Below are 22,338 nucleotides of genomic sequence, written 5' to 3'. Positions count from 1 at the left end.
AAACTGTTGAAATACATACTATATTATAAACAATAGAGCTAATGTACATTATGTTACAACAAAGGCCTGCAGAGGGCGTCAACGGCCTGACGATTGTTTTTACACTTCACTGCATGATCTAATCCTTGTTTAATATTGACTAAACAACATTCAAGTCAAATGTCCACTTAAATCTTAAATATTTGGCCATATTTTACCACAGAATTGCTATAGCCACAATAATTTAATGAATATGTGGACATCAAACTCAGAGTGTAAACTCAGACTAAGGGTTTAAACTTTTATTTTGAAATCATGATAAACACATAGCGTAATGAGAAAGAGGTTTATAAATGATCACGAAATGGCGCACGTTGCATTCCCAGATGAACGTTATAATAAACCCAAACTCACAACAACATGCAAAGAGCAGAGCTTCTATGAGACACATGTACGACGCATATAAATAATTGACGAACATATATTAACCCTGCTTCGCATATATTTATTTATCTGAATCGTAGCATTTGTAAATTTACAATTATGCTTAATTATGTTATTAAATGCAGCCTTGAAAAACAGTCATGGATTCTCCTCCGTGAAATGCGCCACTTACGGTATTTTTACCGGTTACTCGATGCGGGCAAATTAAATTAAAGATTTTTAAAAATCGAATAGTCGATTAGAAACGCTGAATAGTGACAGCCCTAGTATACTTTATGAATTGTATACAATATAAAGTGTGTACTTTCATCTTATTCTGATGAAGAATTGACTGCTACACAAAGCAATTTATTTAAAAAACAAAAGTTGTGACCAGCAAAAGTTTGTGACTCTTACATGTGTTTTTCAACATGATAATCTTTACAGATGAACAGCACTCTTTATGTCATATGGACCATAAACTTCTTATCTGAGAAATGAGACAGAAATTTAGCAGGAATGCACCTGGACAAATCAGCTGAGCTCAGTGTAAATGCTGCATGTGCTGTCTTACCTGAAGTGCCCAATAGCCCTCTTATTTTTCCGTGTTCACAGTTCACTCATTTTATCCCTCACCGTTTACAACACATCTACTGTGTTTCTGTCTGGGAATATAATATTTAATGATGGCCATTAATGCTCTTGTGGCACAAAGGCACTTTAAATCTAGTATTAGAGTGTAATAATCAAATGGCGGCACAGCGTCCTCAGAAAAGGAGGTCAGAGTCTGTTAAATGCTGAAAGGAATGATTTCCCTTGATGTTTCCTCTTGGAATAGATTTTATTGATGCCCTTGAACCAGTAATGACTCATTCATTTCAAGCACTGTGAATGTGTTCATATGTGTTTGAAATCAGGGAATATTCCTTTCTGTCTGTGCTGATGTGTTTTATGTCTGAATAGATTTCATTATTGAAACACAGGCTATTCACACTGAAGGCTGTTCAGCCCTCTGCAATGACAAAGACAGTAGTGGCAGGAACAATGTGGCACGGCGTTTTGAGCTGACACAATCCATGTGATAAAAAAAATAAGTTAGTCATTCAAGTTTTCTGAATAATTATTCAAATAAATGCTCTGAACATCTGATTCAGTCATGGGAGTTTTAAACATGGTAAGAGCGTCTTTAGTAATGTTTGCTGAGGCGTCACTATTTCTGTTGCTCATACTCGATTAGATTTTGAACATGCACACAAGTATTTGTTATATTGTAGAGCTTGTTGTTGTTTGTAGACATACATATCCTTGGAGGCCTCAACATACTTGGGGCCCTGAGAGTATATTATAAAGAGTATACACTAATGAAGTGCTTACAAATCATTAACAAACTATTAGTTTATAGTTTATTTGTAGTGTATATAGCGTAGTTTTTACATGGTTGATATATTACTATGCTATATATAAATAGTGAGTTCCTTATTCATTGTCACTGTAATTAACAGAATTAATTGTTGTATAGAGTCTACTAACGTATTAAATACAGATTATAAACTATGAATAATCTTGAGTATACTTAAGTATACTATTTACGACTTAAGTACTTAAGTATAATCTTATTTTGTTTTACAGATAAAACAAGCTTTAAAATGAGCTAACAACAACAACAACAACAAAAAAACAAGATTTAAGCACAGTTTGACACATTTTGTCCTTTTATTTTTTCAACAACTGGCATTAAAAAGTGATTTCTAGACCTGTTCCAATTTCTTAAATATAATATTGAAAATGCTATTTGAAAATTCTATTTGTGAATTAAAAAAAAAAAAAAAAGTGAAAATAAGTAGTTTTGGGGATTTTTTGAATATTATCAGTTTGGTACTTCGGAGTCAAAAAGGTGGAGAGCCTCTGACCAGAATAGCAACCTTCCAGAAGTCCTTAGCGTTGTGTTTATAAGTTTTGTACAGACAGAATCATGAATTGCACACCTTACCTTTGAGATGCTTTTGCGTATATTCAGACTCAATGTTTGTGGTGTTGTAGCCAAGATTGTGCCAGAGGAGATCACCCCGCTGGTGCCTGCCGTTCCCGGAGAGAAGGTGGCAGATGACCACACCTGTTCTGTCCTCCAGATTGTGCTCAAGGTTATGGTTCTCCAGGTGAGACACAGCTGTTCATATCAGTGTTTGGCTGATAATGCTTAGTTTCTATTTGAAGTCTGCATGTTACATTTACATTTACATTTACATTTATTCATTTAGCCGACGCTTTTATCCAAAGCGACTTACAATTGGGAATACAACAAGTGATTCATCCTAAGGAGGCAGATCAACATAGGAAGTGTTCAAAAATACCATATATCAGGCGTTGTTAGAAGAGTGCAGGCTAGAAGGAGAAGATCAAGAAAGAGAGGAAAAACAGGCTAGAAGGGAGGATCAAGAAGAGGAGATTTTATTTTTTTTTTTTTGAGTCACATAGTGTCGAAAAAGATGGGTTTTCAGCAATTATGTTGCTCATAATTGAATTGCAGTGATGTAATATGAATCTGTTTTTACCCCCACAGGCATCCAGCTTGGACTGGAAAAACAAAGAGAACCAGGACACGGGCTTCAGATTTCTCTTCTCCCTGTTCAAGAAGTACTACCTGCCTCACCTTTTCCCCTCTTTCACAAAGCAAACCAACCTTTACAAGCCACAATTAGGTGGGTTTGAGACAAGAAGTGCTTTACTCCAAACCTGCAATTTAAACCTGCAGTTTGTAAGTTTTGCCTCCTTGTCGCCATCTCTGTTTGAAAACCTGCAATTGCAGTTAATGCAGAATTATCTTCCATGTGTGGGTTGTGTTTTAGCACAGCTCCAGCGCGGATACATCTAATGTTTTGAGGAGTATGTGTGGCTCAAGTATCAGTCACTCTACAATGGAATATCGGATTGCATTTAGGAATCACAGATTCTAGCCTACGTCTTGGAATACAAGGCCCAGATAAGAATTTTTACCAGATATTGTCATCTGAAAGAGCAAAGTAACACATCTAAAACTTTAGTTCTGATAACTGAGAAAAAAAACACTACAATGGTGATTATATCTAATGATCTGTTCACTCATGTCACATCAAACTAGCAAATAATGATTTCTGTTATACTGTGTTTTCAAATTGTTCTTTTTTTTTTTTTTTTTTTGATCTAGCAGCTTAAACAACAGTGCATTATTTCAAAACAGATGTAATTACCAATTTTTTTATCAATTTTTCGTTTTTACAAACAAAATGAAATTTAAATATTATTAATTACAATAATCGTTTGTACAATTTGGGGAGGTCAAAAATAAACTTAATAATCATACTCTATACTAAAAAAAATGTTAAAGTGTTTGTTCTTGGTCTATGATGGAGACTATGGGAGAAAGTCTGTTGGTTTCCGATGTGGAAAAGGCATATCATAAAGATTACAATATAATTTTTCATTCGGAAAGGCAAAATCAATTGTTTATACCTCCACAAAATCTGTCCGTAATGGCTTTACATATTTGACCCACTTGGGCCAGATGTTTCTAAACACATTCTTCTGAAGACGAATAGAAAAAGTAATATTTTCCATAACATAAGTATCATTTACTCTATCCACTCTTGTATTGTATAAATGTTAACCAAAACAGTTACGGACTGCAGCTTAAAAACATACACCAGACTTTTCAAAAATGTGATCTGGTCATGCTTAACACAATGACAACAACAACAACAAAAAAATTAACTGTAACAGGTTAACAAACAAAAAAACTTGGAAAGAGAATACGAAGGGTGTTTTATCAATAGTATGGGAAACTTTTTACCATTCTATCGTACAAAATTAAGTATTTCACCTGTGAAAAGGCCTTTTTTTCAGCAGGACACTTGTTTATAGCTGTGATATAGCATCTCTATTATAATTTTTAGTAGTAGTATATAATTTATTTTACTTTGACTAAAGTAATACATTTGCAGTATTTGGTTTAATGTTTTAATTTCTTTACTTAAAAGGGTTAAACCTCTGGAGCACTTATTTAGGTGGAAAACTGCAGGGAACATTTCTCATTACAGATCTTGTGAAATGATGTAATACTCATCTTACCACAGAAACGCTGGAATTTTGAAAATAAAGCGTAACTGCTAAATAGTACATTTAAACTGACTTGTTAACTGACACTACACATAATTGTGTAGTTCACTGCATCACAGTAAACCAAGCCCCTCTGAGATGCTGAAAGCACTGGATCATGAGGTGTTAATTTGTAAATGAACATTTCATATATGAATGCATTTCGCTTTGAAATGCACAGTGTGTCAGCTTTTTGAGGCTTGATAATTGCACAAAGCCATATTGCAATTTTAATTTTATATTAATTTATAGATGCTGTGCTAAAGTAATGGATCAAAACGTACTACTGAAAACTTTTTTGGTTCATTATGAAACAGTCTAGGTAATTAATGGGAGACAGTGTTGTTATTTCTTATTTTTAATTCAGATTTACTTTTCCTTTCTCTCTCAGATCTTCCCATTCACAGACCAAAGCCCCTGTACGTCCCTGTGACGCGTAACAGTGAGAGCACATACTGCACTAGGGATCAGTATCTGGCTCCTCGCGTGGCCTTCATCACGTGGCTCGTTAACTTCTTCCTGGAGAAGAAGTATGTGAACTCGGCCACGAGCAGCTCTAAGAATGGAGGAGAGGTCCTTCCTAAGATCATCCAGGTGGGAGGAAGCTTGATAACAGAGAACCACTGTCTGACTGTCAACTAGATGCATGTACATTTTTCTCAGTTGAAATTAATTTGGCAACTCATGCTGTTTTAAAAAAAACAACAGTAGAATTTTCTAGCACTAATTTTCCACGCCACTAACTGTCAACCCCCTAACAATTATATTAATATTTAGTCATTTTGGGTGACTACACGTTTGTTGTAATAAAGTAAAATCTAGGCTGCATGTATTATACTTTTCTTTATTTTAGAAAAAAAAAAACAGATGCTAAAAGTGTGTTTTTCAATGCAAAATCAACTTCAAACACACTCTTAAAAATAATTTAAAATAAATATTTTAAAATGACTGTTTTTGGCATATAGTTAAACAGTGTGCAGAAAACATTGTTCCCATAATACTGTACATCTCGCAATGGCTTTTGGCTAATAGAAGCACATATTGTCAGTAAGGTGCATAAGAATAGAAAACAGTTGGCAGATGTATTGTTCAGAATGAAATGTGGCAGATTTTCTGCCATCTCACATTTATCTTATCATGTATTGTATTCTGTAACATGTTGCATTACTGTACAACAATAGCCTCAAAACCTTTGTGCATTCTGTATGTATTTATTCATTTTTCCACAATTTTTTCAAATAGGTGTAAAAGTAATTATTAGTAAGTCTTAAACTGTGAACTGTATAAATGTAGTTGATGTAAGAAAGCTCTTTCTTATCACTCTGTTTGTGTTCAGACTGTGACTGCAGGCAGTATCAGTCAGGAGAAGAGCGCAGATTCTGAGCCCAACGGTCCTGTGGAACAGGAGAAAAATCACTCAAACAGCAGCACACTGTCAGATCGCAGAGGCAGCAACTCCAGTCTGTGTAGCATCGAGGAGGAGCATCGCCCCATCTATGACATGGTGCAGTCCATCCTGCTCTCCACACGAGACAACGTCAATTTCGTCAACGAGGTCTTCCATCAGGTCAGAGACCGAGTGCTACGTTCTAAACCTTGCAATACGTCACCTCCTGTTTGCATGTTTTTAGACTAATTCAGAGATTTTAGAGATACAGTGACCCCATAAAATACTTGGACACTTGTCCAGGGGGGTTTGTTTGCTGCCTTACAGTGCAATACGTATTAAAATGCATACATCATGATATTATATGCTGCAATATATCAAAAATGACTTAATTATAATGATAAGAGGTCTGTAGGTGGAAGAGCGGAAATCAGAATACAGTCTAATATTATTATTAAACTTCACAAGCCTAAGATTTAATCAAATAAATATAAGCTCTGTATGTTCAAAGTGTTCTACAGGCTCATGGTTTTAAAGTTCAAATTAATTTATAAAGCACTGAATAAAACAACAATGTTGACCATAGTGCTGAACAAACAGTAACACAATGAGCAGAGAAAAACATTTCAAAGGAAATATATATATATATATATCTAAATAAGTAATATAAAAGAGACATAAATCTTTGACCAAACGCTATCATAAAAAAAAAAGTTTTTAAATGGCTTTTAAACTGACCAAGCATAGGCCGGTCCCTAATGTATAATGACAAACTGTTCCATAATTTAGGGGCTGTGACCCAGCGATCCCCTCTAGACTTTATCTTAGGCCGAGGAACAAGAAGAAGTTTCTGTGATTGAGATCATAATAGTCTCATTGGCTTTTGTTCCTGGATTAGATTGGCAATATAAGATGGGGCTAAACCATGTAGAGATTTAAATACAAATAATATAATTTTTAAATAAATCCTAAAAGTAACAGGCAACCAATGCAATGATTTTAGCACCGGAGTAATATGATCTAATTTACGAGTGCCTGTGAGCAACCTTGCAGCCACAATTTGGACCATCTGCAGTCTATTGGACTGTTCCATAATCAAAGCCGTTCACAATCAGTAAATACTGTGCATTTATGCCAAATGATTATTTACGGTTTACAGGTTTTAATGAATTATGACATTGTTTACTGTGTTTAGAATAGAATTTGTTGTAGACTGGCATAAGAGTACATATTTTACTTCCCTCATTTTTTTTAAATGAGCAACTGGAAATAGTAAAGCGTGGACTTTTCAAAATAAGAGCCCTGGTGTATTTCTGGCTTGTTTATAATTAAAAGTCCTGCATTATGCATATATTTTCCCCTGTGGTTATTGTTGGTATTTTGGTTAGATAAACTGTATCTGGCATTTAATTTTGTTGGGGTTGCCCAGTCACAGGAAGGAAAAACAAAGAACATTTGTTAACACCTACAATATTATTCAATATGTAGATTTTACCAGTATGGTCACCAGTGTTTCCCCTACCATTATCTTAGGGGGGCGCCCCGCCCCCCCAACGGCACCCCCCGCCCCCCTTGAATGTCAAGTTCATTTTATTTTTGATATAGCGTCAGATCACAATAGAAGTCATTAAGGTTATCTTTCCTATAGAACAGGGCTATACATTGTTCTTTTATTAAACAAACTAAATTGCCTTGTGTTATTTATCTTATTTACACGAAGGCATGTCATTTCTGTCTTTACATGATCGCGTGTTTACAATGTCTCATCTGCGAAAACACAGACGGGATCGCGGACTCCATTCATAAAAACCGAATCTACTATAGCGCGAAATGCCACGTAAATTCGTCGATTTTTGGATTAATAAATCAAAAGTTGGTCTGTTACTTCATTCAAATCGCGATATGGACTAGTGTCTGTGAAAACTGAAATGCAAAAAGACCGTTTCAATATGAATCCTGCATGCTCCGTTTGCCTCTGTATGTATGAAGGGTGGAGACGCGCTTTTACTACACGCATATACTGAAGCACACGTGACGCTCCCGCTAATTTTGGGCATTTGCATCTCGCATGAACAGATAAACTCAATATCCAAAGCTGCTGTGAGTGTCACTTTTACCGTTTCATTTGAGAAAACTAGCATCATAACATGCTGTACACACACAGAAACTTCAAGGCAACCTGTCAAAATAAAAGTAACATGTAACAGAACATTAGTCTTGTATTACTTTTGTACAGTATAATGTAGTTGTTTATATATTCCTATTTAAATAATTGACATGAAACAATATATATGATAAAAATAAATACAACAAGATTAACCACTTAATTGTAGAAAAAATACTACAATTATTATTTAAATGTTAAATTATTATTATTTATTGATTTTAACAGTAAACCTCTGTTTGTTTGCCAAAAATTAAAAGGGTTTATTTTTCATTTGATTAAAAATAAATAAATGTTTATACTTTTAATTTGATTATGAGAAAAAATAATACACACAAGAATTAAAAAAAAAAAAAAAGCAAAAGTTGGTAGAGCCCTATTGTTCAAAATGTTAAAATAGAGAGTTTTGGACTTATTTTTCCACTGAATAAGTCTATAATAATGTTTTCGTTATTTCACAAAGTAGGGTAAAGTACCGGGAAAAAAAAGTAACGTTGGCTACCGGCACGGCACCCAACCCCCTAAGCCCCCCCCCCCCCCAACACTGGAAACCTAGGGGAAACACTGGTCACCAATATATACACACACAATTATGTGCATTATTTAGATGCTATGTCTTTTGCTGCCACCCTGTGGCCAGAATCCATTCATCATATTAAACTACTTCCTTCAGCAGATTATTTGTCTATTTGAGTTATTACAGTTTTCATTTGAATCAAAATCTGGGCAGGGCTTGCTTGTTTGTTTTTAATATAAAAAAAAAATCGATTTTTGGCAAATGTAAAAGTCTTTTTTCACCAAAAGCCTCAGGCTTAGAGAAAAGTAAATTCATGTCTGTACAGTAGACCGCAGAAGAACAAATGTCAAATCTTCAGCAGTAAACAAAGAAAACAAATGTTAGATTATCTTGAGTGATCTTTGCTTATTAGTATGGAGGAATTAGATCATAGAAGGTAGGCAGCAAATATATCTGTTAATAAAATAGGATTAAATACATAAAGGATATTTGTAATTTTTGCATTGAATGGTTTGCATTGAATTTCATAGTTTTTATTCATTTTAAGGAATACTGTATCTGTTTTTTTAGTGAGTTAATGGATTAAAGTAACATCTTACTCACAATTTCTCTCAGCATGATGACAGGAGAGCTTTTGATCAATAAATGGGGGTGGGCAGTATCTGGCGTTGCTTATTTGAAAAGGTTACTCAGATATTTTCTTGTCAATTAAAAAGCAATGTGTTCCTTTACTAGTTACTTGGAAAAAGTAATATTATTACATAACTTGCATTACTTAATGTGTTACAGACTAGAAGCGTTTAAATTTGGGCCGTACATTAAGCCAAGAGAAATATTCAGAATTTTTTTTTTCCCTATTTCTTTTTCCTAAGGGTCCTTAGTGTCAAACTGTTCAGAAGTCCATATTATAGATGAAGACACTTGGCAAAATTTTGTGTGTGAATCATTTGTTCATTTTCATCACTTAGGCTTTCCTGTTGCCGGCCTGTGAAGCTTCAGCCACTCGCAAGGTGATCAAAGTCTACAGGAAGTGGATTCTGCAGGAGAAACCCAATTTCATGGGTGAGCCTGAGATAACAAGTGGGGAAGATGGAGAGGAAGAGCACATCATCTCTGAGACGGACAATGCACACGTGCATGTACGGTAAAGCACAAAAAGCTGTTCATGCTGATTCTTTAAATTATTCCCGCTAACCTGTCCTGTATCAACCCTTCAGGCCTTGGTGACTCATGGGCATAAACGATCGTCCAGTTGGGGGCGCACTTACTCCTTCAGCAGCGCCATCAGCAGAGGCTGTTTGACTGAACAGAATCTGGATGTGAAGGCTGGCATCCAGCCTGCCCTGCAGGTACTCACACACACTCTCATCTCATGCTTAACATTAAACAGTAATATTGTGAAATTAATATTACAATTGAAGGGAAATTGTTCTATTTGAATATATGTATGCAGTTAATTATTTTGATGGCAAAGCTGAATTTTTCAGCATCATTACTGCATTCTTCAATGTCAATGTTCTTCATTGATCCTTCAGAAATCATTCTAATATGCTGATTTGACCCTTAAGAAATATTTCGGATTATTATCAATGTTTAAAACAGTTGTGCTGCTTTATGTGATCACTGCCCTTCAAAAGCTTGGAGTAAGTAGAATTAAATATAATAATAACAATACCTTTATTTGGAAAGAAACGATTTTAAAAAGACTAATTTATAAGACATATATTTACAAGTATTTATAATCACACAAAAACATTTCATGTTAATGCTGTTCTTTTTAACTTTCTATTTATCAAAGAATCTTGAATTTTTAAGCAAATAAATGCAGCCTTGGTAGGTATTACAGACTTCTTAAAAAAGAAAAAAAAACATGAATCCCTGTCATGAATCACATAAATGTGTTTTGTTAAGACTGTACAGAATTTGTTACAACTTTTGTCTTGAGGTCTAATTGCCGCTCCCACTGACCATCATTGTTTTCCATGCAATTTGCCAAAAATCAACATTTTGAGAATCAGAATAAGGTAAAAACATACAATCTTCATTGTAACTTGTCAAACACTAAAATATTTAAAATTTAAGATGCACAAATCTTAGATTGGTCTTAGATTGGAGACTTGTCTTTGGAATCACCTTATAAAAGTTCCTGTGTCGTCATCTATTTAATTTCACGGTCAAAAAAATCGTGGAATGGTTGATTTTGGTTGTTAATTTTTTTACATTTAAATTGTTGCAGCATTGAAAAGAAGTGTAAGAAATCCAGTTTACCCTCACAAGGCTTTGAGGAAAAGGGCATAACAAAATAACAAAAGGAAGTACAAATAGCAATAAATAATAATTACACTAAGTGCAAATAATATTAGATCATATTTATACATGTAGTTATTTGCACCTCAGTCTAAAATAAATATAGCAATCTAAATAGTAATCTAAAATATAGCTATTAATTAATTGCATTCATACAGCTAAGTTTAAACATACAAATATGTAGAAATAACACAATGCAAATAAATTTGCAATTTCAAATTTCTGAAACATTTTGGAAATATGCTACTAACTACCAACCTACTAACAGGAGGGTTGAAAAATCGTAACTATTCCAATCTTTTGCCTGTGGTGTAGTTGTGAATGAATTGTTTAATGTGTTCTCAGGTGTTCCTGACAAACTCTGCCAATGTGTTCCTGTTGGAGCCGTGTCAGGATGTCCCCAAGTTGCTGGAGAACCAGCTGGAGGTGTGCCGAGCTGTGCTCAGCGTCTACCGTCACATTATTATGGAGCAAAATATGAACCGCCAGACCTGGTCAGTCACATACGACACATTTCAACACTGATTCTGTTTGGAGCTCTGCTCTGGTTCAAGAGCTGTTCACAATCATTCATCAAATTGTGTGCATCATATTATTTTAGGGAGCAGTTGCTGCAGGTGTTGCTGAGGATCACAGAAGCTGTGATGAGGAGACCGCAGGAGAACCAAAGAAAAGACACGTTCGCCCACAGCCTGGCCAGCGTCCTCTTCAAAGTGAGTACGAGACTAACAAACCATGGCTTCTTACACAGCATCATGCATCAGTCTGTATTTTTCTTAATTATTTAGAGGAGTAAAGGTGCACAGAAATGACAATTTGGTACATACCTCAGTGTTGAAGTCATGGTTTGGTATGTTTTTGGTGCAGTAGAGGGGAAAAATGAATTATGTATGAATTTATATGAAAGTTTGTTACAGGATTGTCTTTAAATTAATTCAACTGTAATACAATTTTTCTTGAGGATAAAAAAAACTGATTTAAAACAAAAGCGATTGGATTTATTAGATTTGATCGCAATATATTTTTAGAAAGTGTATGAAAATGAAAACATGAAAATTGCACATAAGGTTAACGTTAACATCTAAATCTAATTATAAACAGATGTTTTTAGTCCAATTTGTTGTTTAAATATAATTCTTTACACAGTGGCTGTCATAACATCATTTAAACAAATTAAATAATTACGACATCACCAACAGGTTAAGTTAAATGTAATGCAAATATAATATAGTGCATATATTTAGCTAAATGCTCTTCTCTAGAGTTAATTTGTCTAGCGAACAAAAGCTGTGGACAGTAAATAACTTGCCTGAGGTTAAATGTAATGCAGCGTGACATTTAGTTTGCAAGCTGTATTATTGACAGCTTTCCATGGTTGAAATGATTACATTTATTCAGCAGTGGTGCATTTAATTGATCAGAAGTGACAGTAATGACTTTTGCATTGTTATAAATAATTTTCAATAACTGATATTTCTTTAAACATTATGTTGATCAAAGATTCTAGAAATGTATCACTGTTTCTATTATAAAAATGATTATGCAGAAATATGAATACAACTGATTTCAACATGGTTAATAATAAGAAATTGTTCTTGAGCAGTAAATCAGCATTTTAAATATATTTGCAGAATGTATTACACTTTAAATGATATTAAAAAAAAAAAAAAAACAGAACTTATGATCAAATGAATGCTGTCTTGGTGAGCTAAAGAGATTTATTTTAAAAACACTAAACAAATCTTACCAAAAAACTTGAATAGTAGTGAACACCCTTTTACATTTACTTTAATGAAGTAGTTTTGGTGTTTACAATCATATGGTCTCTGGATGGTAATTTTTAGCCAAAAGCTGAAGTAACTCACTCTTTTAAAATGCGGTTGTGTACCAGAAAACTAAAAATAAATAAATCTGCATGAAATATTTATGTATTTTGCAGTAACAGAATAACTGATTTTATACAATTGATTTGAAGAATGCATTAAATAACTTGAAGCTGACATTCTTTAATTTAAAAAAAATTATTTTCATAATGTCTTTGTTTATTTTATAAAACACTAATGCCAGAAAAATGTTTTATTCTGTGTAATATTTTTCATACTTGTAATATGTTGTACAATACTTGATTGTTATTGCTGCGTATGATGATATAGTTGATATGGCTTGAGGTGGTGGTCAGGCTGTTTGAATTGTATGCTGCTGTCATTTGCAGACCATCTTTGTGGCGTGGGTGCGGGCCAACCTGACCGTTTTTATCTCTCGTGAGCTGTGGGACGAGCTGCTGTCTGTGCTGTCTTCTCTCAGCCACTGGGAGGAGCTGGTGTTCGAGTGGGCCAGCATCATGGACTCTCTCACTGCTGTACTGGCTCGTCACGTCTACGGCCTGGACCTCCACAACCTACCGCTGGACAAACTCTCAGAGCAGAAGGAAAAGAAGCAGCGTGGCAGGGGTAGGAGTGCGTGTTTGTGTGTGTGTGTGTGTGTGTGTGTGTGTGTGTGTGTGTGTGTGTGTGTGTGTGTGTGTGTGTGTGTGTGTGTGTGTGTGTGTGTGTGTGTGAAAATTACATGAAATGGGTATTGGCTATACAATATGCCTAATGCGTTTTCCGACTTTTCGTTTGGTATTTGGTTTGATATATAATGATATATATCATTAAATAATGCAATCAACTACTTTAGCATTTGAGTAATTGATTACTCTAAAATTTAAATGAACTGCAAATATTAAATTAAATATACGCATTAATGATGCATTAATTAGGCTAATGCATTCTTAAGTCTCTATAAAGGCTAAAAAATGCTTAAAAAATTAAGCATTAAAAATGATCTTACCTTGATAGAAAATGTACTTCAGTTGAACTCGCAACTGAACTGCAGCTAACTCTAAAGAAAATGCGTCATTGTTTCCACAAAAATATGAAGTGGCACAATTGTTTTCAACATTGATAATAATCAGAAATGTTTATATAATGCTTAAAAAATAATAAATTGTAACCATTGGACCACAAAACCAGTCATAAGGGTAAATTTTGTGAAATTTATGAGATTTATACATCATCGGAAAGCTGAATAAATAAGGACAATATTTGGCCAAAATACAACTAACTAGAAATCTGTAATCTGAGGGTGCAAAAAAGCCAAATATTAAGAAAATCACCTGTAAAGTTGTCCAAATGAAGTTCTTAGCAATGCATATTATTAATCAGAAATTAATTTTTGATATATTTATGGTTGGAAATTTACACAATGTCTTCATGGAATATGATTTTTACTTAATACCCCAGTGATTTTTGCCATAAAAGTATTTTTGTGCTACTTAAGACTGATTTTGTGGTCCAGGGTTGCAATTACATATATAAAATATATTTCAAAATATCAGTATGATGCTGATCAAATAAATGCAGCCTTGTTAAGCATAAGAGACCTAAAAACATGTGTTTGTTTTGATTATTTTTTTCCTTTTATTTTCATTTACATTGCTGAAAGTCATACAGTAACTGTAAAAACACAACAAACTTTGCTTACATGCTACGTTTAGGAATTAACTCCAAGTTTATGCAGAATTGAATTATGAGTAGCATTTTGACATGTCAGCTTTGCTTATAAATTAACACCCTTGGATTTCTGTGAACATTGTGTGTGTGTGTGTGTGTGTGTGTGTGTGTGTGTGTGTGTGTGTGTGTGTGTGTGTGTGTGTGTGTGTGTGTGTGTGTGTGTGTGTGTGTGTGTGTGTGTGTGTGTGTGTGTTTCAGGAGTAATGCAGGACTCCCAGAAGTCTACAGATGGAGCCCGTTCATTCTCCTTGAGTTGGAGGGGCTCTGGAGATCAGGTGGGCGCTCAGGAACCCATGAGGTTCCGCAGCGCCACCACCACTGGAGCTCCTGCTGTGGAGAAAGCTCGGAACAACGTCAGGCAGAAAGCATCAGGTTAGAACTCAAGTGAAGTACTCATGAAAACTTCAGATGAACACAGACATCTCAGATGTCTGCAAAACACTGTTTACAGCTAATATTTAACCAGATGTAGGTCTTTCTGAAATCCATTTGACTATTCCCAAGTTGTGTTCATTTTTTCCCAAATCTGTTTATTTAATCCATTTCATTATTTATTTTTAATTATGTGTTTATAATCAAAAGGCATGTCTAATCAGATTTGAATTCACTGTGGTATGGTATGTAAATCATGGTAATCAAATGCAGTCATGAAACAATAACAGTTTAATTCATCTTTTGAAAACTTTGTTTTCTCTACTTAATTATTTAATTTTATTATTGTTATTTTGGCCCGCACAACACAGGTTTAGTATTAAAATTAAAATATGGAGGAAACATTGTTATACTCCATGAAAAAAATACCATTTTAATAATTTCAACTTCAATACTTATACAATAGTAATGTATTTCTGTCACTTCTTCAACTTCATATTTAGTCTTTTTGCATCATTACAGACACTAGTTTACATCGCAGTCTGATTTACTGCACATTTTTTGTTCATCCGAAATTTGCCAAATTCTGCAGCATTTTGCATTATGCTGTAAATTCCATTTTTATACAGTAGAACAAGTGGAACTGAAGCAATGTGATCCAAGACTAGTCGACACACAAATACTAAAACATGTCACTAGTCACTTCAGCTCCTGATTAGAACTGTCTCTCAGACATGAATTTTGTGTCTCTTTGTCTGCATTTACGCACATGCGCAGAAATAGTTTCCATTTAATCTTTCCCGGTTTGGAGATGATTGTATCTCTTTATGGTGGAGAGCTTGTTGAGTTTGGAGCAGATGCGTTTGAGACTGAAGGATGCCTCTCACACACGCCGCCCCCAGAAACATCCTCGATTGTGTGTGCGCACATGAAACGCTGTTGCTTTAAATTCCCTCCTTTTCTTTCGCCTAATTGGATTTCTCCTACATTGATCTTCAAACAGCCCAGCGTCCTCCCCTCCTCGTTAGGAGAGCCGCCTCATCAAACTGCCTGCCTGTTTTTGATAGTTTCATTAAGAGCGTAATTAATGCTCATTAATATGCATAAATAGGTAACTCGGCGAAAGCGATGTAATCTAGAAAGAAAAGGCGGTAATTAAAGCGCGCCGTAGAGGGAATAATAGAGCCCTCCGCTTTCACCGCTCTTCTCCAGACGTGACATGGAGTGGCCAAAAAAACACAATGCTAATATTTTGTCTTATCAGTGCTGGCAGAGCAAACTTGAAATAATGTGCTTCATATTTCCTTCTCTGGGATTGAGTATCAAAGGACGCCATGAGCCGAACGAGAGTGCGTTTAGAAATCCTCAAAGTGTGTCCTCTGTTTGACTTCAGCTTTTTTCTGTTAAAAATACCAATCAGTTGTTGGTGAAAATGCTCTTTACAGAACAAACACTTCCAGCGTTCATTCGGATTGTGCTTTGATGTGATGCCTTCATGAAAAAGTGGAACAGATTCTGCATTTTAGTCTCTGTGTTTTTAATGCCGTTCGCAGTTGCTTGGCTCAGTCATTTCAACAATCCCTTCAGCCTGAATACTACATAGGCATGACTGATATATCAGTTAGGGGTTGGAATCTTCAGGCACTTCACGATCCGATCCGATTCCGGGAGTCACAATCCAATTTTAAAATGATTCTTGATCAATATTTTTTTCCCCAATTAATTTTTCTGCTGTGCAAATACATCTTTACAACTTTACATTTTAACAAAATTGCAGTTTCTATGCTTTTTGTTTATAGTTCTATATACAGAATCTCTGTATGTCAATACTGCCATCTTAAAAGTAGGTGTGTGAATCTTCACTGGTTTCAAGATTCAATTTAATTACGATTTTCATTATCTAAATTTCACAATGCCTCACATTCTCAGTTTTCAATATTACTACATTTTCATTTACGTTATATCAAATTTATTTTGTGCAAAATATACTTTTTTTTATTATTATATAAGCAGGCTACTTTTTAAAACAATTACTTATTTCAAATAAGTGTTCTTTAAGTTTCCAAACGTTAACAGACAAAAGTTTTTTTTTTCCTCAGCATTACTGCCGTTTGATTATTACTGATGAGATCATAGACAGTGGCAGCTTTAACAGGCTGCATTCAAACTAATGCACAGATCTATTTCCATATATCAGATGTTTTGTCCAGCTCTGAAAACATATCTGACTGTGTACAGTTTTGTATAAAAGTATTCGAAAATGCAAGTGCATTTAACCGCAGCCACAGAAAGCCCATGTGAAAGTCTGTCAGTACGCAGGTTTCATGCATCTAATAGTACTGCATTCCAAATGGCATAAATGAAAGCATGTCTAAAGTAAAACATGGCGGGTGGAAGCACACACTGTCAAGCAATGCACACGTGTCTCATTCTGTGCAGTAAAGCCTGCCACGTCTCTAGCACACACATGTGCCATATGCACATTCCTCACATGATCCTCAAATTCAAACTGTGTGTGTGGTGCATACATTTGTGTTGTGTTTTACTTTCTTTTTCTATATTTTTCATTCATTCATAATCATTTATAATAATCATTATATTCATTTAGATATCCATTTCATTGATTCATTAATTGATTAGTCATTTATATTATGTGATATTATTGTTGCTTTTTTAATATATATTTTTCCATTGTTGTTTAGTCTTATGACTGTGTGGTTTCATGGCCTGTTTGTCCTCATGAATAAGAGATATGAGGGCATGTTTATGAACCTCAAGGTTTATGAGATGCAGATTTGAAGCAGTTTGGTATAACAATACTTGTTGGATCTGTGTTCTTCAGACGAAGTCTGAGCATTGAGACATACGCAACTAAGACTATTCAATAAACTCTGCTCCTTTTTACCATCATAACTTCGTCTCCTGCTTCTGCTCTTCACTTTCAATAATTTTTCCTCAGTCAACATTTTGGTGTAATCGTCAGGATGGAATAACATTTTGGCATACTTCTTGGCTGACAGAAGACTGTTAATAGTGTTTTGGGTATTTGGGGTACCAGACAAGACCTCCTGTTAACAGGGTTTGGGTAATAGACTACTCTGCTGACGAGTGGTTCTGTTACTGGACAAACTGATATTTTCTGATGGGATCTGGTGTCCGGGGCTGGATCTTAATTGTCTAGGCATGGGGACAGCGATCTAACAAAAGAAAATCACTATGCATCGGAGAATCTATTATTTTTCCCACCCCTAATATCAATAGTGTTTGAAGAGAGGAAAGGTGTAGTGGTACTTTAAGTGATCAGACCTACAAGTCACTCGTGAAGAAGATTCATTCTATTTTGTTCTTGTTTGTTTATTAGGTAGAAGTTGTGAAACTATTTTCTTGTATTTGTAGACTGTCAAAACATCCTCAAGCCACCCTAGGTTGTGGCAATTCCAAGTTGTAAAATGGCAGTATAGTAAATAAGTCCAATAAAGTGTGTCCATTCATCATAAAAAGTACTCTACACTGCTCCGGGGGGTTAATAAAGACTTTCTGAAGTAAATCAGTGTGTTTGTGTAAGAAAAATAAAACTTTATAATGGTAATCTCTAGATTTTGCTAACTGTCGTATGTGCGTTTACAAGAGACTGGCGTTTCAGCGAATGATGTAGTCATAGCAAAAGCTTTGGTGAAAATATGCTAGTCTCACAACAAGAACCAAGTTTTGTTTAGAGCAACTGAAAACAATTCTAATTTGGCTTAAATCAAAATCCTCTGACATTTGTTCTTTACAAATCCTTATTTTGTATTTCTAATTTGTGACTGGTGATTTGTTTTGCTCTCATTTGTCACTGCATTCATCACTGGGTTCATTTTTCACTATATCCAACATCATCCTCTGGAACGCCACTCTCTTCAATACGGTTGTATTGAAATATATGAAGTTTTGCGACTGGCTAACTCCCTTATAATTCATGCATAGTTTCCATTGATTATCCCAGGGGCCGGTTGCATAAAAGGTTAAAAAAATAGTTAGAAATTAGTTAGAACTGGTCAAAAATATTTTAATAATAAAAAATGTAGATAAGTCATACCTTTAAGAAGGGACAAATTGTATACTAGATGCACAAGGGTGTCATATTGTGGTTCTTAATGAAGTTTAATGAAGCCATTTTTTAATACTGCCATTTGATTCCTGTGAGTGTTTGTTTTGGACTTTTTTTCATGTTTGTGAATCTGAGAAATGTAACTGCAAGCATAATTGTATATTCCATCATTGTTTTGCTTAAATCCCTCTTGATTTCAGTTTTACAGTACAATGTCTGCATTTTCAAGACATCAATAGACAAAAAAACTGTCAGTGACAAATTGTTTTTGTTACTGCAGGGTTGGAAACAGCATGCTTTTCATTCAAAGCTGAAGTGTGTCATTTTCGAGGACTTAAAAAAGAATCCCCTATTCCAGATTAAAATGCAGAGACATTTCTAAGTAAGCTATTAATAGGTGCTTTCAAACCATCATGCTGAGCAACCTCACACAGTAGCATAAAATGCTGTAATCATGACGTTTTTGTAAGCAGGTCCATAAGCCAGCATCACCCTGGTTCCCTTGACCAAAAAAAAAAAAAAAAAAACAATAGGATTTTTCACGCATTTGATATTCTTTACAAATTAACTCAACTTTTATACATTTTGAAGCATAAATATTTGTTCAGCCAGGGATGCAAGTTTGCACAGTGGTCTGCACCGAAATGACACGCTTCACCTTTAATAAATTGTCTTGCTATTACCACAGCTGTAGAATGCAATTGATCCTTTTCCCTCTCTCTCTCTCTCTCTCTCTCTCTCTCTCTCTGTCTGTCTCTTTCTCTCCCCTGCGCTCTCTTTCCCTGCTTCTGTGGGCAGCTAAGCGAAGTCAGTCTATCAGCAACTGTGTGCATCTTTGTGAGGCTTTGCCGGCCACTAAGAGTGTGCCCATGCTGCTCCACACTGTCAGCTCTTTCTTACCTGGTATCTCTCACAACTCTCACTGCTCTCACAGACTCTCAGGTAACTTCCTGTCACTGTCACAGAACTTTCTTTTCCCGTTTTCTATCTTGCTGCCATCTGCTTTAAGAGTTAGCATAGCCAGGAAAAAGGCAGATAATCAATTGTGTAAATGGTTTTGTTTTTATAAGGATTCCTTTATTTCCTTTCGCTCCAGAGCGCCAGAGGAAATACAGAGAGCACTAATGGAAACACTCGCTCACTTGATTCACTCTCCAAGGATTGAATTAAAAATCGTCTATATAATCATGTGGAGCATCTAGTTTTAACTTGAGTGTGTTTGTAGGAGCATGCAAACTTTGTAGACTGCCAATGAGACCTATATGGAAAGCTGCAAATAATAAAATGCATCTATAAGTGCACTGTATAGCCACTTTTACTTCATACTCTATAATCATTCAAATACAAAAGGTGATTTCCATTAGTGCCCTCAGAACTGCTTGTGGCAAACGTACACTTTATAATTGATTTTCAGCATGCATGCTTGCCCTGTTCGAATGAAAATGCAAAATAAGTAGAAGCCCCATAAATAGAAAGTTTTTCTTGTGATCTTTAATTAGCATGGTGATTGTGTCAGGTGAAGTGTTGCTAACGTTGTGTTTGTCCGCTAGATGTGGAGGAGTGTCAGCTGTCCGAATGTGAGATGGGGGACGGAGACAGTCCTCTGCCCCGCAGCAGTAGCACCTCTGACATCACACAACAGATCAGCGACACCTTCCCAGGTACCCGCACACAATCACACACATTACACACAGTGTTAGGCTCATGACTGTAGGGGTTTAGAAATGAATGTTTTTGCTGAATACTACTTTTGTCATACAGTATGAATTATTTTTTCTGGAAGGATTTGAGTTGTACTTAAAACTCACTAATAATCATTAAATGCTTAGAGACAGTAAGAGGACAATTACCTGTAAAAATTATTGACACCAACATAGAAATATCTGCTTAGCTGAAAATACAGACGTGTTAGCCACAGGTGTCATGCATACACTACCAGTCAAAAGTGTTTGAACAGTAAGAATTTTTAATGTTTTTAAATAATCCAAAATACAGCAAAAGCATTAATATTGTAAAATAGTTTTGACATTTTAAATAGCTATTTGAATGTATTTTAAAGTGTAATTTATTCCTGTGATCAAAGCTATATTTTTAGCATCATTACTGCAGTCTTCAGTGTCACATGATCCTTCAGAAATCATTCCAATTTGCTGATTTTCTGTTCGAGAAACATTTTTTTTTTATTATCTATGTTTAAAACAGTTTAGTACATTTTTTCAGGATTCTTTGATGAATAGAAAGACCCAAAGATCAGTATTTATCTGAAATAAAAAGCTTTTGTAACATTATACACTATACCATTCAAAAACCTTTTTACTTTCTTTCTTTATTTTTGGGAAAGAAATGAATACTTTTATTTAGCAAGGATGCTTTATAGTGATCAAAAGTGATGATTTATACATTACATAATGTTACAAAAAGTTCTGTTTCAGATAAAAGCTGTTCTTCTGAACTTTCTATTCATCCAAGAAATCTGAAAAAATTCTACTCAGCTGTTTTCAGCATCATAATAATATATTTTTTTAAAGCAAATCAGAATATTAGAATGATTTCTAAAGGATCATGTGACTGGAGTAATGTTGATTAAAAATTTGCATGGAAATCACAGGAATAAATTAGATTTTAAAACTTAAAAACAGTTATTTTAAATAGTAAAATATTTCAGAATTGTAGTGTTTTTGCTGTACTTTGGATCAAAAAAAAATGCAGGCTTGGTGAGCAGAAGAGATTTCTTTAAAAAAACTTACCCTTTAAACTTTTAACTTTTGACTGGTAGTGTATGTTGTTGTGTGTTGTGGTAATTGTATATGTGATTCTATTTATTTAGTACATTAATAGTAAATTATTTATTTGTAACCGGTATATAAATTCACTATGAAGAGTTTTTGTTTTTGTGGGAAAAAACAGGTTTACAAATTGCATGAACACTTGCTTTGCTGTGCTTTGCTTTGCTTTAAAATGCAGATGTTTTCTTTCATTATAAAACAGGGAGGGACAGATTAGCCTGTTGAAGGCCGCATCAGTATTGATATCAGTAACACTGACCTTCATTTATAGGCTTTCAATTGTACACACAGTTGTCATATTAGCCAATGCAATATAAATTAGTCTGCTGTAGACTGCTTAAAGGAATTAGTTTGACAGTCATAGGTAGCATGATGTCTGATGTGGGCTACTGGTATGAAACGCAGGTCAGAAGAGAGATGAGTCTGTGGATACGGGTAGAGCGTCTGTGTCAGAGAGCAGCTTTACGGGGAAAAGAGAGAGCGAAGCTCCCACGGTCAGTAACATGGCATTGCCTTTGATTTATTAAATGATTCTTCATTTGCAAGTTTTACTGAAGTTTTTTTTTTGGATATTCTCAGATTCTGATCCGGCGAAGCAGCAGTCCTGCAGATCTGGATTATCCAGCAG

At 34.9% G+C, this 22,338-nt stretch overlaps 1 protein-coding gene across 1 annotated transcript in view; it reads left to right on the top strand.

The window, feature by feature from the left end:
• The window catches only part of ralgapa2 (Ral GTPase activating protein catalytic subunit alpha 2), a 159,208-nt gene that overhangs the window by 49,980 nt on the left and 86,890 nt on the right, over positions 1-22,338 (top strand). Inside the window, exons 4-17 of the mRNA XM_073826619.1 lie at positions 2,443-2,558; positions 2,963-3,101; positions 4,925-5,127; positions 5,870-6,100; positions 9,570-9,740; positions 9,819-9,950; positions 11,254-11,402; positions 11,510-11,621; positions 13,121-13,358; positions 14,661-14,834; positions 19,723-19,866; positions 20,475-20,585; positions 22,116-22,204; positions 22,290-22,334. Of these exons, the coding sequence (XP_073682720.1) occupies positions 2,443-2,558; positions 2,963-3,101; positions 4,925-5,127; positions 5,870-6,100; positions 9,570-9,740; positions 9,819-9,950; positions 11,254-11,402; positions 11,510-11,621; positions 13,121-13,358; positions 14,661-14,834; positions 19,723-19,866; positions 20,475-20,585; positions 22,116-22,204; positions 22,290-22,334 (2,054 nt within the window). The remainder of the gene's footprint in view (positions 1-2,442; positions 2,559-2,962; positions 3,102-4,924; positions 5,128-5,869; positions 6,101-9,569; positions 9,741-9,818; positions 9,951-11,253; positions 11,403-11,509; positions 11,622-13,120; positions 13,359-14,660; positions 14,835-19,722; positions 19,867-20,474; positions 20,586-22,115; positions 22,205-22,289; positions 22,335-22,338) is intronic.

This window comes from Garra rufa, chromosome 21, assembly GCF_049309525.1.
Source record: "Garra rufa chromosome 21, GarRuf1.0, whole genome shotgun sequence".
NCBI classification, from domain to species: Eukaryota; Metazoa; Chordata; class Actinopteri; order Cypriniformes; family Cyprinidae; genus Garra; species Garra rufa.
The sequence above is the reverse complement of the archived record's forward strand: the minus strand, read 5'-3'. Positions and strand labels throughout refer to the sequence as shown.